Source organism: Elephas maximus, chromosome 19, assembly GCF_024166365.1.
Source record: "Elephas maximus indicus isolate mEleMax1 chromosome 19, mEleMax1 primary haplotype, whole genome shotgun sequence".
In the NCBI taxonomy this organism is placed as follows: domain Eukaryota; kingdom Metazoa; phylum Chordata; class Mammalia; order Proboscidea; family Elephantidae; genus Elephas; species Elephas maximus.
Window position 1 is genome coordinate 65,765,595 of NC_064837.1, and position 15,996 is coordinate 65,781,590.

Below are 15,996 nucleotides of genomic sequence, written 5' to 3' on the forward strand. Positions count from 1 at the left end.
TTTGTGTATTGTTACTTATGCTTTATATCCTCTTTATGACGTGTATTAGGGCCCCCAGCCCTGATCCTATTTTTTCTTCCATGATTTTTATAGTTTTTGGTTTTATATTTAGGTCTTTGATCCATTTTGAATTAGTTTTTGTGTATGGTGTAAGATACGGGTCCTGTTTCATTTTTTTATGGATGGGCATCCAGTTTTGTGAGTACCATTTATTAAAAAGACCCTTTACTTTTTTGTAATAATTTATTTTTGTTGTTGTCGAAAATATACACAGCAAAACATACACCAATTCAAGAATTTCTACAGGGACAATTCAATGACATTGATTACATTCTTCAGGTTGTGCGACTATTCTTATCCTCCTTTTCCAAATTACTTCTTCACCATTAACAGGAACTTACTACCCCGAGCTTCTTCTCTAACCTTTCGCGTTGCTGTTGTCACAAATGATTCTTTTGATAATCAAGCCACCAAGCTGAAAGATGACTGCCCTTGAACTCCCACCCCCATCCCTCCCTTGGCCTGGGAGAGCCAAGGCTGGGCAGTGAAATGGAAGAAAACAGAAAGCACTTCACATTTCTATTTTGAGGAGTTGCTAGGGAGTGCCAGCTCCAAGTGTTGAGAATCAGCCTTTTGGAAAGCTTAACTCCTGCAGAACTAATGGGAAATAAAGGTCACAATCCTTCAGTTACTTCTCACTGCCCTTTCCCTAATGTCGGGCTCAGGAAACAATTTCAAGGGGTAAAGGGAGGAGCACAAATGTAATTACTACCTACACCCAGGGCTTCTTTGAACCTAACCTGGTGAGTTGAGTATGAGCTTTTGTGATAGCAGTCCTAGCTGGAAAGACACAAAGCCTCTAAGTCCACTCCTGGTGTTCCAGAAGATTCCAGGTGATGTTTGGCACTTCTCCACCGGTAAATGTGTATAAATATTTTTTTTATCTTGTTATTATGTCAGTGTTGTTTTCACGATAGTGTCTTTCATTACCTAAAAGATAGGTTCCTTTAAAAATATGTTTTTAAACCCTGGTTTCCGAGCAGGCCTGGATTTGTTTACGGCAGAACAAGTGAACTAAAGGGCAGGCCGTGGCTGAAGCAGGAAGATTTTTCTTCTGAACAGGTCCACCAACCAGAATGTATGGTTTGGTGATCAGGGGTTGGTATAATAATAAGCTCTGCCTGTGGCTGCTGAAACAGTAGTAAACAGTTATCAGCCACATGGCATGGCAAGTAGTAAGGGCCAGATTTAAACTTAGCCCTTGATGTCCTCATAAGGCCAGGCAAATCTAACACTGATTGCTTTGGATCATGCTAGCTCCAAAGACCAGAAGTGATGGAGGGTTGGTGGAGTACCCAAGGGAAACAGAACCTTTAAGGGCTAGGCAATGTTTGGAAAACCAGAAGCCTGAGTGTAATTATGTTGTTGTTAGTTGCTGTCAAGTCAGTTCCTACACATAGTGACCCTGTGTACACCAGAAGGATACACTGCCCCGTTCTGCGCCCTCCTCAATATTGTTGTTATACTTTGCAGCCACTATGTCAGTCTATCTTGTCGAGGGTCTTTCTCTTTTTCGCTGACCCTCTACCTAACCAATCATGATGTCCTTCTCCAGGGACTGGTCCCTTCTAATATGTTCAAAGTATGTGAGACAAAGTCTTGCCAACCTCGCTTCTAAGGAGCATTCTGGCTGTACTTCTAAGACAGATTTGCTCATTCTTCTGGTAGTCCATGGTATATTCGATATTCTTTGCCAACACCGTAATTCAAAGGCATCAATTCTTCTTAGGTCTTCCTTATTGATTGTCCAGTTTTTGCACGCATATGAGGCGATTGAAAATATTATGACTTGGGTCAGGCGCACCTTAGTCCTCAAAGTGACATCTTTGCTTTTTAACAGTTTAAAGAGGTCTTTTGCAGCAGATTTGCCCAATGTATTACGTCGTTTGATTTCTTGACTGCTGCTTCCATGGGCATTGACTGGATCCAAGTAAAATAAAATCCTTGACAACTTCAATCTTTTCTGTCTTTATCATGATGTTGCTTATTGGTTCAGTTTTGAGGATTTTTGTTTTCTTTATATTCAGATGCAATCCATACTGAAGGCTGTAGTCTTTGATCTTCATCAGTAAGTGCTTCCAGTCCTCTTCACTTTCAGCAAGCAAGGCTGTGTCATCTGCATATTCAGATTATTTGCTCAGCATACCGGCTGAATAAGTATGGTGAAAGGATACAACCCTGCCCCAGACCCTTCCTGACTTTAAACCACACAGCATCCCCTTGTTCTGTTTGAACAACTTCCTCTTGGTTCCTACATTCAGGTTCCTCATGAGCACAGTTAAATGTTCTGGAGTTCCCATTCTTTGCAACGTTATCCATAATTTGTTATGATCCACACAGTGAAATGCCTTTGCGCAGTCAATACATCACAGGTACACAACTTTCTGGTATTGTCTTTCAGCCAAGATCCATCTGACATCAGCAATGATATCCCTTGTTCAACTCAATTTTCTAAATTTCAGGATCCTCTTGTACAACTATTCTCACCCTCCTTTTCTGAATTGTTCCTCCCCCATTAACAAACTCACTGCCCCCTAAGGTTTCTGTCTAATCTTTCGAGTTGCTGTTGTCAACTTGATCCGTATAGATAGTTCTTTAAAGAGCATGATACTCAAGGCAGAATTCTTTACTAGTGAGGTTAAACTTGTTTGGTTTTAAGAAGTCAGGATCCTTTTGAAAAAGAGATTCATAGTACCAGTCTTCCTTAGTAGGAAGGTGAAGGGAAAAATATTAAGAAACTTGGAAAAGATGACTACTAGACAGAGACTCAAAGGAATGTTTGAAGAGCATAAACATTCATAAAGTACATGTGTAACCCAAGAGAGGAATATTGCTGAGTAACACATGGTACAGTCTATTGCAATATTAGGAGCTTTGTTGGGGCAAATGATTAAGTGCTCAGCTGCTAACTGAAAGTTTGGCAGTTTGAAACCACCCAGCCATTCTGCCAGAGAAAGACCTAGCAATCTCCTCTCGTAAAGATTAAAGCTATTGCTGTTGAGTGGATTCCAACGCATAGTGACCCTATAGAACAGAGTACAACTACCCCCATAGGGCTTCCAAGGCTGTAAATCTTTATGGAAGCAGATTGCTACATCTTTTTCCCACTGAGCGGCTGGGGGGTTAGAACTGCTGACCTTTCGGTTAGCAGCCGAATGCTTAACCACTGCACCAGTCAGCATCAACTAGAAGGCAATGGACCTGTAAAGACTACAGCCTAGAAAACCTGATGGAGCAGTTTTAGTCTGACACACAGGGTTGCTATGAGTTGAAATTGATTCAACGGCAACTAACAACAACAATAATTTAGAAATATTTGCTCGTGATGAGCCCCGATCTGCCTCCTTTAGCTTCCTCCTCCTGATACCGGTCCCTCTTTTTGGATGGATCCTTTCAGAATAAGCCTAGTCCTTCTGCCGTCTGGCAGCCTAAAGGTATTTGAAGGTGACCATCATGCCTGTCCAGCCCTTTTCTCACCCTGTATTTTTTTTGTCTACTAGCTGAGCATCTCTGGTTCTTTCCACCATTTCTCATGCTGTAACTTCTCCAACCTGCTTGCTGCTCTCTGGAAGCACTCCAGTTTTGTTGATGTCTTTCTCCAAGTGTATAATGCAGAACTGGACAAAACATTCCACCATGCCCCGACATGTAGAATCAGACTTACCCCTCTCTTGTCGGAGACATAGCATGTCTGATAATGCAGGCTAAATGCGAATGAACTTTGGGCAGCCACGTTGACCTATGTTGAAATTGTACCTATCTAAGCCACTTATAGTAGTTTTATACAATAGTTATTGAACCTAAGTGCAGGACTTAGTATTTTCCCTAGTTAAATTGTATCCATTAAATTTGGCCCATCATTTCAGCCTGTTGAGATCTTTTTGGATCTTGACTTTGTTCTCCTTTCCAGCTTTATGCTATCCAAGAATTTGATTAGTATGCCATCTGTTTCCTCACCCAAGTCATTGATAAAAATATTGACTTGGAGGAGACCAAGGATAGAACCCTGAGGCTTGCTATTAAAAAACCTCCCTCTAGGTTAACATTGATTCATCAATTAGTACCCTTTGGACACAGCTATTCAGCTGCATACAAGTCTCCCAAATGTGTTCTGGTGTGTGGGGTAGGGCTAGAGCAGGGCTTGGAACTGGTTCATTCAGGTTCAAACCCTGCTGAAAATTTGCATTTCTAACAAGTTTCCAGGTGATGCCAATGCTGCTGGTTAGGGACCAATGCTGAGAACAGCTAGTAGAGCAGTGGTTCTCAAATTTTATCATATGTAAGAATCACCTGGGGATCTTGTTAAAATGTAGGTTCTGTTTCAGTATACCTGGGGTGGAAATGCAAATTATCAGCAAAGGTTCGAACCGGTTCGAAGCCCTAGACTAGAGTATAAGAACAGTGAATGAAGATTGCGTTAAAACAGACCAGAATGCTTGCTTTGGCAGCGCATATGCTAAAATTGTTTTTTTTTTAATGCTAAAATTGGAACAATGCAGAGAAGATTAGCATGGCCCCTGCATGAGGATGACACGCAATTTCGTGAAGCGTTCTGTATTTTTTAGTTCAATCAAATATTGGAAACTAAATGGGCAGCTCCTGTCCAAAGGCAGGACAAGAGGACAGGAAGGGACAGGAACTGAATGAACGGACACAGGGAACCCGGGGTGGAAAGGGGACACGTGCTGTCACATTGTGAGGCCTGCAACCAGTGTCACAAAACAATGTGTGTATATATTTTGAATTTGAGCTGTAAACTTTCACCTAAAGGGCACGCACGCGTACACACAAAATGGACTAGAAGGACAAACTGTTTCTTAGCTGTCTGTGAAACTGAGCCTCAGGTAGCCTTTTGACTCTTAGTTTGAGCTTAGTGGCAGGAACCATCCATTCCTTTGCTTTCAGGGCTAGATACATATGGCAAACCAAACTTTTCGTAATTTTCTTTTAACTTTTTTGCCTGCCATTTCTTTGCCTTCTCCCTTTGATCTATTCTCCACCCTCTTAAAATACTGACGCCTACTCAGAAACCTTGAGTGACTCCTCAGATCCTCTTTTGTTTGTCCTTCACGGGCCTCTGCATCTTGGCCCCGATGGCCTGTCCTATGTGGTCTTTTCTTTCTTCCCTTTTACATACTCAGGCCTCTGTCTAATCCAAATAGGTCCCGTCGCTGTCCTTTAAAAAGGCTACATGCATTTCTTTCTTGGCGTCTTTGCTGGGACTTTTAGTTCTTGGTTGGGCTTAGGCCTTGCTTCTTCCCTTGCTCCTCCAGCCCTCCAGCACCTGTTGCTTGTAATTCTCATTTAGTATTTCAATACCGGCTTGAATTTTATTTATCTTTTGGGGGAAGAGACCATATCTTATACTTCTTTGAAAATAGGACCATACCTTATAGTTTTTTATTAAATATATGCAGTTGCCTAGCATTAGCATAGTGTTACTCTGTCAAGTAGGCTCTTGAGAAATGTTTGTTTCCCTCAACTTCCCTTCTCTGTTGTTTTTTTTGGTCCCTTCTCTTTTATATCCCGAAATCTTGCATGCGCTAGGCATTTTAAGAGTTGGTTGAGTTGATTTAGTTGGAGCTGAGGTTCCACTTACCTTTTAAAGTTAACTTTATTGAGGCAGAATTGACGTACAATAAGATGCACTTATTTTAAGTGTATAGTTGGAAGTATTTTGACAAAGGTGTACACCCATGTAACCATCACCCACAATCAAAATATCGAACATTTCCATTCCTCCAGAAAGATCCCTCATGCCCTTTGCAGCTATTCACTTCCCCCACCTCAGGCAACCACACAACCACTGGTTGGCTTGCTGTCACTGTAGATTAGCTTTCCTTGTTCTGATTTTTATATAAATAGAATCATACAGTATGTAGTCTTGTATCTGGCTCCTTTTTGCTCAGTAAGTGCTTCTGAGAGTCAGGCATACTGTTGTGGATATCAGTACTTCATTTTGCTTTATTGCACTGAGTGGGTATACCACAGTTTGTTCATCCATCCACCTGTGATTGGACATTTGTGTTTTTCTGTTTTTGACCGTTATGAGTAACTGCTATGAACTTTTGTATACAATTCTTTTTGAGGTCATAAGTTTTCATTTCTCTCGGTATACCTAGGAGTGGGATTGTTGGGTCATATGGTAGGTGTATACTTAACTTTATAAGAAACTGACAAACTGCTTTCAAAGTGGTTGTACTATGTTACACTTCCACCAGCGATTTAAGTTCACATCCTCGCCAACACTTGGTATTGTTCGTCTTTTCCTTTTAGTCATTCTAATATGTGACTTTAATTTGCATCTCCCTGTTGACTAATGATGTCGCACATCTTTTCGTATGTTTATTGGCTATTTGTATATCTTGTTTCGTGAAGTGTCCAAATCTTTTGCCCATTTAAAAAATTGGGTTGTTTGTCTTATTATTGAGTCACAAGAATTCTTTATTCTGGACACAAGTCATATACATGTATTGTGAATATTTTTCCTTGATCTGTGTTTACCTTGCTATTTTGTTAATGACATCTTTTGAAGAGTAGAGTTTTTATTTTGCTGAAGTCCAATTTAGCAATTGTTTTATTTTTATGGTTTTTGTGTGTGTGTTCGTTCTAAGAAATCTTTGCTTACCCTAAAGTCATAAAAATTTTATCCTGTATTCTAGAAATTTTATAGTTTTAACTTTTAGGTTTAGATGTATGATCCATTTTGAGTTAATTTTTCTGTATGATATAAGGTAAGCGTCAAAGTTCAGTTTTTATATATTTGGGTCCTTTTCTAGACTTACGGTTCTCTGCTATTGACCTGTATTTCTCCTCTTACACCAGTACCACATGTGTTGATTACTGAAGTTTTATAGCAAGTCTTGAAATCAGGTAGTGTAAGCCCTCTAACATGCTTGGTAAAGTAGAGGGTTATCGAAAAAGAGAAAGACCCTCAATGAGATGGATTGACACCATGGCTGCAACAACGGGCTTAAGCATGACAGCGATTGCAAGGATGGCACAGGACCGGGCAGTGTTTTGTTATGTTGTACATAGGGTTGCTGTCTTAGTCATCTAGTGCTGCTATAACAGAAATACCACAAGTGGATGGCTTTAACAAAGATAAATTTATTTCCTCACAGCCAATAGGTTACAATTCCAAATTCAGGGCATTGGCTCCAGGGGAAGGCTTTCTCTCTCTGTCAGCTCTGGAGGAAGGTCCTTGTCCTCAATCTTCCCCTGGTTGAGGAGTTCAGGTGCAGGGACCCCGTGTCCAAAGGATGTGCTCTGTCCCTGGTGCTGCTTTCTTAGTGGTATGAAGTCCCCAACTCTCTGCTTGCTTCCCTTTCCTTTTATCTCTTGAGAGATAAAAGGTGGTCCAGGCCACACCCCAGGGAAACTCCCTTTACCTTGGATCAGAGAGGTGACCTGAGTAAGGGTGGTGTTACAATCCCACCCTAATCCTCTCAACATAAAATTATGATCAGAAAATGGAGGACAACCACACATGGCCTAACCAAGTTGATACACACATTTCTGGGGGGGCATAATTCAATCTATGACAGTCACTATGAGTTGGAACCAACTCAGCGGAACCTAACAGCAAACAACAAGTCCTCTAACTTTATCTTTCTTTTTCTAAATTGTTTTGCCTGTTCTAGGCCCTTTATCTTCCCATATAAATTTTAGAATTAGCTTTTCATCTGTGAAAGATCCTGGTTGAGATAGTATTGAAACTGTAAATCAATTTGGGAATAATTGACATCTTAATACTGTGTCTCCAGTCCATGAATATGGTATAGCTCTCCATTTATTTAGACTTTCTTTAATTACTACCAGCAGTGTACAGGTCTTGCATATATTTTTTTGTAAAGTAATCTCCAAGTATTTTTTTTTGGTTTTTTAGTGCTATTATAAATGATTTTTAAAAGCCTTATTTTCTAATATTTTATTAGAAAAAATATTTTATTATAGCATATACAAATACAATTTATGTTTGTATTTTGTGTTTTCACTTTGTATCCTGTGACCTTGTTAAAATTCACTTATTTATTCTAATATCTTATTTGTGGATTCCTTAGAATTTTCTACGTATATGATCTAGTCTTCTACAAATAAAGACAATTTTACTTATTCCTTTCAATCTTTATGCCTTTCATTTATTTTTCTTCTACCTTATTTTGAATCCTTATTCTTGACCTAGGTAGTTCATTTTTCTTGTTTGCTGGTGATAGTAATAAGATAGTAATGGCAACTATTTATTGAGAACCTGTTGTTAATAGTTGCTGTTAAGTTGGCTTCAACTCATGGTGACCCCACGTATAACAGAATGAAGTGTTGCCTGGACTTGCGCCATCTTCATAATCGTTGGTATGTTTGAGTCCATGGTTGCAACCATTGTATCAACCCATCCCATTGAGGGTTTCCCTCACCCTTGCTGGCCCTCCGCTTTACCAAACATGATGTCCTTCTCCAATGATTGGTCCCTCCTGATGACATATCCAAAGTAAGTAGGTCAAAGTCTTGGACAATATTCTGTGACCCATAGGGTTTTCACTGGCTAATTTTTGGAAGTGGATCATCAAACCTTTCTTCCTAGTTTTTCTTAGTCTGGAAGGTCTGCTGAAACCTGTCTACCATGGATGACCCTGCTGGTATTTGAAATACCGGTGGCATAGCTTCCAGCATGATAGCAACACATAAGCCACTACAGTATGACAAACTGAGACAGGTGGTGGTATTGAACAGCTACTGTGTGCCAAATACCACACTAGACCCTCTGCATGTATTTCATGTAATTCTTACAGGATCTCTGTGGAATAGGTACTATTACTTACATTTTATGAACAAGGACACTGAGGCTCAGATGAACAAATAATTTGCCAAAGTCGCACATTTGATATGTGTGAGAGCCAGAATTTGAACCCAGGAATATTTGGCTTTGAAGCCTGTGCTTTTTTTCCCACAGTGGGCCAGGAATCAAACTGGCCCTTTAAGGATACAGCTGCTGGCTTCAGATCAGACAGTTAAAAACAGCCTTCTCCCAGAATCCCACGTATGGTATGATGGGAAAACAGAGTATCTTAGAAAAATTTCCTGTTCCTGGCTGCCCTCTCTGAACTGCTGTGGTTCCAGCTGGATGCAGAGTTATTTCACCCTTTTAGTGTTGGCGGAAGGAGTTAATAGGCACAGTCCCCAGCTGGCTCCTGGTGTGAGGACTTCCTCATCCAGCCCCTGCTGGAAGGGTGTCATGAGGACCTTGAGCCATACTGGTAAATGGGGCCTGGGCAACCTGAGTCAGAGAGGGGATTTGGGGAGGAGCAGGTCTGGTCTCTCAGGATCCCATTTCAGTTGGCTGTACTGTAGGGCTGCTTCCAGCCTCACTGTCTGCCCCTGACCCTTTGGGGCTAGCTCAGCTTTGCAAGCATTGGCTGGAAAGGCAGGGGTAGGGAGAGACGTGGCCATGCAAGATGTGAAATCAGCATTGCTACCTCCTTGCAAGGAATCAGAGTGGAGTTTCCGTGTGGACTTGGTGGCTGCAAAGCCTGGCGTCCTGGCTGGGATCCTCTGGACACAGCATTTTTATTGTGTTCTGACAGCTCCTTTATGGATCAGCTTTCCTGGGCTTCTGCCTCCTGGCTCCTGTTAGTGAGGCTTTGTTGCAGGTCAGAGAGAACTGCCCTAGTCAGCAGGTTAGGGCTTTCTCCACTAGGAGTCACCTGGCACCAGACCAGATTAGTCAGTAGCACTCTACCCAAAAACGCCGTGGTCTGAAATTATTAATGTTGGATTGGCTCCCAAGGTGGATGGATGAGTGTCAGGGGATGTGTGGGGAGGGTGGTAGAGGATAGGGAGCTAGGGGTGATCTTTATTTGCCAGGTAACTAGCCACCTTTTGTCAGACAGGCTGTTAGATTGATTGCCCATCTTTTTGGACACCTGCCCAGGTGCCTATTGAGTACTGCCCTGTCGAGAAGCGACACAAGGAACTTGGGTGTCCATGGATGTGTGTTGAGTATGTGTGACGTGTGTGCCCTACTCCTGGTGGCAGCAGTAGGAAGTGAACATGTCTCTTTTTCCATCCTTCCACTGCTCTCCCTGGGACTCCCCTGATAGAGTTGTATCTAGATTCCAGCTCACCTTAATCCTAACCTTAACTTTTGTTTTTTAAAATGCTGATCAGCCATTGCTTTTCCTGCCTGCTGGAAGTCAGCAAGTAAGACAGTGCATGTGGAACAAAACAGTGAGCCTTTCCAAATTAGGCTTGTTGTTGTGGTTAGGTGCTGTCAAGTCAGTTCTGACTCGTAGTGACTCCGTGTACAACAGGATGAAACACTGCCTGGTCTTGTGCCATCCTTAATATTGTTGCTGTGTTTGAGCCCATCATTGTAGCCATTGGGCCAATCCATCTTGTCGAGGGTCTCTCTCTTTTTTACTGACCCTCTACATTGCCAAGCATAATGTCCTTCTCCAGGGACTGGTCCCTCCTGACAACATGTCCAGAGTAATTGAGGTGAGGTCTCACCATTCTTGCTTCTAAGGAACATTCTGGCTATGCCTCTTCTAAGACAGATTTGTTCACTCTTCTGGCAGCCCATGGTGTATTCAGTATTCTTCACAAACACCATAATTCAAATGCATCAATTCTGTTTTGGTCTTCCTTATTCACTGTCCAGTTTTCACATGCATATGAGGGGATTGAAGATACCATGGCATGGGTAAGGTGCACCTTAGTCTTCAAAATGACACTTTCGCTTTCTAACACTTCAAAGAGGTTTTTTTGCACCAAATTTGCCCAATGTAATACATCATTTGATTTTTCGACTGGTGCTTCCATGGACATTAATTGTGGATCCAAGTGAAGTGAAATCCTTGATAACTTCAATTATCTTCTGTTTATCATGATGTTGCTTATTGGTCTGATTGTGAGGATTTTTCTTTTCTTTATGTTGAGATGTAGTCCATCCTGAAGGCTGTAGTCTTTGGGTTAAGGGAGAGAAAGCTCGCACCCTCGCACAGTGCCCTCTGTAGCCCACTCACTGCTTGCCTCAGAGGGTGGAATTGGTCCTCAGTTGACTGCTTGGGGGAAGGAAGCTCTGCTGCCAGGACAGGGCAGGCAGGGCACTGGTGGTAAGTGGGACCAGTTCTTTTCCATCCACCACTCTATTGTTTAGATGATACTGTTGTGTGACAGGCAGCAGTCCCGCCTGGCAACTTAGACTTATGTGATGTCTTCTTTTGTTCCCCAGATGCTATGACTGACAGACTCACTGAGGTTGTACATGTTGGGGAGGAGCCTTCCTTTCAGGGGTGATCACATTCATCTGGGCATGCCTGCAGCACTCCGGCCCCATGGACCTGAAGGAGAAGCTTCCGGTAGGCTGTATTCTGTTACCTGATGAGCATCTGTCCGTGTGTCTCTGTTGAACTCTCCCTACCTGTGCTGGCCTGGCGGGGGGCCTCATTTGGGGGCTTTGAACCAAAAGTGAGAGTGGGGATGTGGTTCTGAGGCCAGGATATGTAATGTGACCTCTGAGAGGGTGCCATTATTTGGCTGGAAAGCCCAGACTTGGGAACTTTGACTAAAGGATAAAGGGTAGAGCAGCGAAGACACTGCATGGAGGGAGGGTTCTGATTTGGTCTGGCACCGAGCCAGGGTTCCACTTCTTGCCCAGGGATGTGTAATTTAGTTTGTTTGCTCTTTGCTGGGGCTGTGCCTGGACCTGCTGAGCCATGGAGAGTTCACTTGGGCACCCTCTCTGTGGTTAGTGAAAAGCTCCCCAACCAGACTCCAAGCCCAGCTGCTTCATCAGCTGGTGGAGAGCTGCCAGGCGGTCCAAGTCATCCACTAGGTCAGCCTCTTCTTCACAGCCTTCTGCAGCCCAGATTTGTCAGTCAGGATAGCCCTCTCCCAAGACAAAGACTGCCCCAGCCCCCTCAAAAAAATAAAAAAGAAAAGGAAAAAACTGCAATGTTACAGTAGAGAAATCTAGCAAACACTGCTGTAAGCAAGTGATGAAGGTCAACATCGTCAGTGATGTCATGTGCATCTCAGTAGCCTGATAACGATGCGATGAGAAACACTTTGCCTTTGTGATAGTTTTTCCAAAAACCTAAAGAAGACTGCCCCAGAGGAGCTCATTTCACCCCTTGCGTGGACTTCTGCTCCACCGTCCTAACAGATCTGTCTGCCTCTGGTCTCCAACCTCCACATGGCTGCCAGAGTGTAATCCAAAACGCAGAGCCGACATTTTGTCACCTGTGCTGAACACCGGTGTGTGGCTCCCTGCCACCTACTGGACACAACCCTTAGTGTGGTGGGCAAAGCCCTCCCCTACCTGCCCCGGCCCATCTTGCCAGCATCTCTAGCCTCCCCTGCCCTCTCCCTCCCACTAGTAGTTCTGAACACTTCAGAGTTTGGGTCCACACATCATATTTAGGCAGCTTCCTCTGAAGTGCTCCCCACCCTGTATCCTGCTAAATCCTATAAGCCTTAATTTAGGCATCATCTTCTCCAGATAGATCCTCCTTCCTCGTGCCTGTCAGCATTCGCTGTATCTCCACCATCATACTTCCATGCGGTACTGAAATAATCTGTCCCACTTTATGTCAATATCCTTGGCCCCTAGCACAGAACCTGGCATGTAACAAGGGCTTAGTAAATATTTATTGACTTGAACTGTGGGTAGTGATCTTCCTGCCAAAGAGACTTTGAAGAGGTCTGAAGAAGGGGCTGGGACTCCACACACTGGGCCTTTAATGATGCCTGACTTCCTATGCCTCTGGACCAGGCTCGTGGACTTGAAGCAGGTGTGTTCGAAGATGCCTCCAGCTGCGTTGCAGGTCTCCATCTTAACAGTGATTGGCACAGAGGGAAAAGTTCCACTTGCCTGTCCCCAAGCCTGGGTGCAAGGCTGCTGCATAAAACCTCAAGGGCTGTGCACTGCTCAACTCCAGGGAACAAGCTCCCAGAGGCTATGATGTTGTGCAGATCGGTGGCCTGCCTGGGACAGGCTGAAGGGCTCAAAAACAGAGGACAGTATTGCCCTGTGGTTGCTGCCTGCACTGAAACACCACCTCCTAGTGAATGCAGAAAACAACGTCCTGTGGTCCAACTGGGCTGGCGTCTCTTGAGCCTGAGAGAGAGCACAGGAGAGCCCAGGCCGGATTGCTCTCAGGGGACTTTTTTCCAGGAGGAATTTTCTTTGCTCGGCTCCCTCTCTTTCTGGAAGATGAGCCCTGAACTAGAAAGCACTGTCGCCATCCTTACCAACCCATCTTTGTGGGATGCTTACTTTGGGCTGGTAGAGCTCTAGGCACCGGGGAGGTGGGCCCTGGTTTGGAGAGGTGGATAGGCTTGTTGGCAATTGATATACAAATAGTTCGGGAATAGAACCTGACGGGGTTTCTACCTGAGATGCCATGTGAGTTGTAGAAGTGGGCTTCTAAAAATAATCCCGCTGAGAAAGAGGCCCTGGATAAATAAGGCATTACTGAAAAAGAAGAACAAAGTGGGAGGCCTTACTTTACCTGATTTTAGAACCGATTATACTGCCACAGTAGTCAAAACAGCCTGGTACTGGTACAACAACAGATACATAGATCAATGGAACAGAATTGAGAATCCAGACATAAATCCATCCACATATGAGCAGTTGATATTTGACAAAGGCCCCAAAACAGTTAAATGGGGAAAAGACTCTCTTTTTAACAAATGGTGCTGGCATAACTGGATATCCATCTGCAAAAAAATGAAACAAGACCGATACCTCACTCCACGCACAAAAACTAACTCAAAATGGATCAAAGACCTAAATATAAAATCTAAAACGATAAAGATCATGGAAGAAAAAATAGGGACAACGTTAGGAGCCCTTATACATGGTATAAACAGTATATAAAACATTATAAAGAATGTAGAAGAAAAACTCGATAACTGGGAGCTCCTAAAAAATCAAACACCTACGCTCATCCAAAGACTTCACCAAAAGAGTAAAAAGACTGCCTACAGACTGGGAAAAAGTTTTTAGCTATGACATTTCTGATCAGCGCCTGATCTCTAAAATCTACGTGATACTGCAAAAAGTCAACTGCAAAAAGACAAATAACCCAATTAAAAAATGGGCAAAAGACATGAATAGACACTTCACTAAAGAAGACATTCAGGTAGCTAACAGATATATGAAGAAATGTTCACGATCATCAGCCTTTAGAGAAATGCAGATCAAAACTACAATGACATTTCATCTCACTCCAACAAGGTTGGCATTAATCCAAAAAACACAAAATAATAAATGTTGGAGAGGCTGTGGAGAGATTGGAACACTTCTACACTGCTGGTGGGAATGTCAAATGGTACAACCACTTTGGAAATCGATTTGGCGCTTCCTTAAAAAGTTAGAACTACCATATGATCCAGCAATCCCACTCCTTGGAATATATCCTAGAGAAATAAGAGCCTTTACACGAACAGATATATGCACACCCATGTTTATTGCAGCACTGTTTGCAATAGCAAAAAGATGGAAGCAACCAAGGTGCCCATCAACGGATGAATGGATAAATAAATTATGGTATATTCACACAATGGAATACTACGCATCGATAAAGAACAGTGAGGAATCTGTGAAACATTTCATAACATGGAGGAACCTGGAAGGCATTATGCTGAGTGAAATTAGTAACTGACAAAAGAACAAATATTGTATAAGACCACTATTATAACATCTCGAGAAATAGTTTGAATCAAGAAGAAAACATTCTTTTGTGGTTACGAGAGGGGGAGGGAGGGAGGGTGGGAGAGGGCCATTCACTAATTAGATAGTAGATAGGAACTACTTTAGGTGAAGGGAAAGACAGCACACAATACAGGGGAGGTCAGCACAATTGGACTAAACCAAAAGCAAAGAAGTTTCCTGAATAAACTGAATGCATCGAAGGCCAGCGTAGCAGGGGCAGGGGTCTGGGGACCATGGTTTCAGGGGACATCTAAGTCAATTGGCATAATAAAATCTATTAAGAAAACATTCTGCATCCCACTTTGAAGAGTGGCGTCTGGGGTCTTAAATACTAGCAAGCAGCCATCTAAGATGCATCAGTTGGTCTCAACACACCTGGATCAAAGGAGAATGAAGAACACCAAGGACACAAAGTGATTATGAGCCCCAGAAACAGAAAGGGCCACATGAACCAGAGACTGCATCATCCTGAGACCAGAAGAACTAGATGGTGCCTGGCTACAACCGATGACTGCCCTGACAGGGAACACAACAGAGAACTCCTGAGGGAGCAGGAGAGCAGTGGGATGCAGACCCCAAATTCTCATAAGACCAGACTTAATGGTCTGACTGAGACTGGGAGGACCCTGGTGGTCATGGCCCCCAGACCTTCTGTTGGCCCAGGACAGGAACCATTCCCGAAGCCAACTCTTCAGACATGGATTGGACTGGACAAGGGGTTGGAGAGGGATGCTGGTGAGGAGTGAGCTTCTTGGATCAGGTAGACACTTGAGACTATGTTGGCATCTCTTGCCTGGAGGGGTGATGAGAGGGTGGAGGGGGTTAGAAGCTGGCAAAATGGATATGAAAAGAGAGAGTGGAGGGAGAGAGCAGGCTGTCTCATTAGGCGGAGAGTAGTTGGGAGCGTGTAGCAAGGTGTATATGGGTTTTTGTGTGAGAGACTGACTTGATTTGTAAACTTTCACTTAAAGCACAAGAAAAATTAAAATAATAATAATAATAATCCCACTGGCCTGGGACAGTCAGAAGGCTCCTTAGAGGATAAGGACTGGGGCAAGCTGGCGTGACAGTGACTGATGGGGAAGTGGTCTGCTGTCTGCTGCTGGATGATTTTCTGCACCGTCCCCACTTCTCTTTCTGATTTCCCACTTGTTAGTCTCTCCTGTCTTGCCTCCCTCCCCACTGGCTCCTGTTCTCTAGCCCATGGTGGTGTGCTA

The 15,996-nt window shown here is 43.2% G+C and overlaps 1 protein-coding gene and 1 non-coding gene across 7 annotated transcripts in view; both read left to right on the forward strand.

The window, feature by feature from the left end:
• TMEM94 (transmembrane protein 94) overlaps positions 1-15,996 on the forward strand; it is a 46,671-nt gene that overhangs the window by 6,409 nt on the left and 24,266 nt on the right. For 4 of the 6 annotated variants that reach the window (XM_049858898.1, XM_049858897.1, XM_049858901.1 and 1 more), the window contains exon 2: positions 11,291-11,417. In XM_049858898.1, coding sequence (XP_049714855.1) covers positions 11,394-11,417 — 24 coding nt within the window. In that variant the 5' untranslated portion in view covers positions 11,291-11,393. Of the gene's footprint in view, positions 1-284; positions 918-8,314; positions 9,315-11,290; positions 11,418-15,996 lie in introns of those variants that run through there. The other 2 variants (XM_049858899.1, XM_049858902.1) reach the window with 2 other exon arrangements.
• LOC126063433 (U6 spliceosomal RNA) lies at positions 4,519-4,622 on the forward strand. Its single transcript, XR_007514373.1, has one exon. It is a non-coding gene; the product is annotated as a U6 spliceosomal RNA (small nuclear RNA).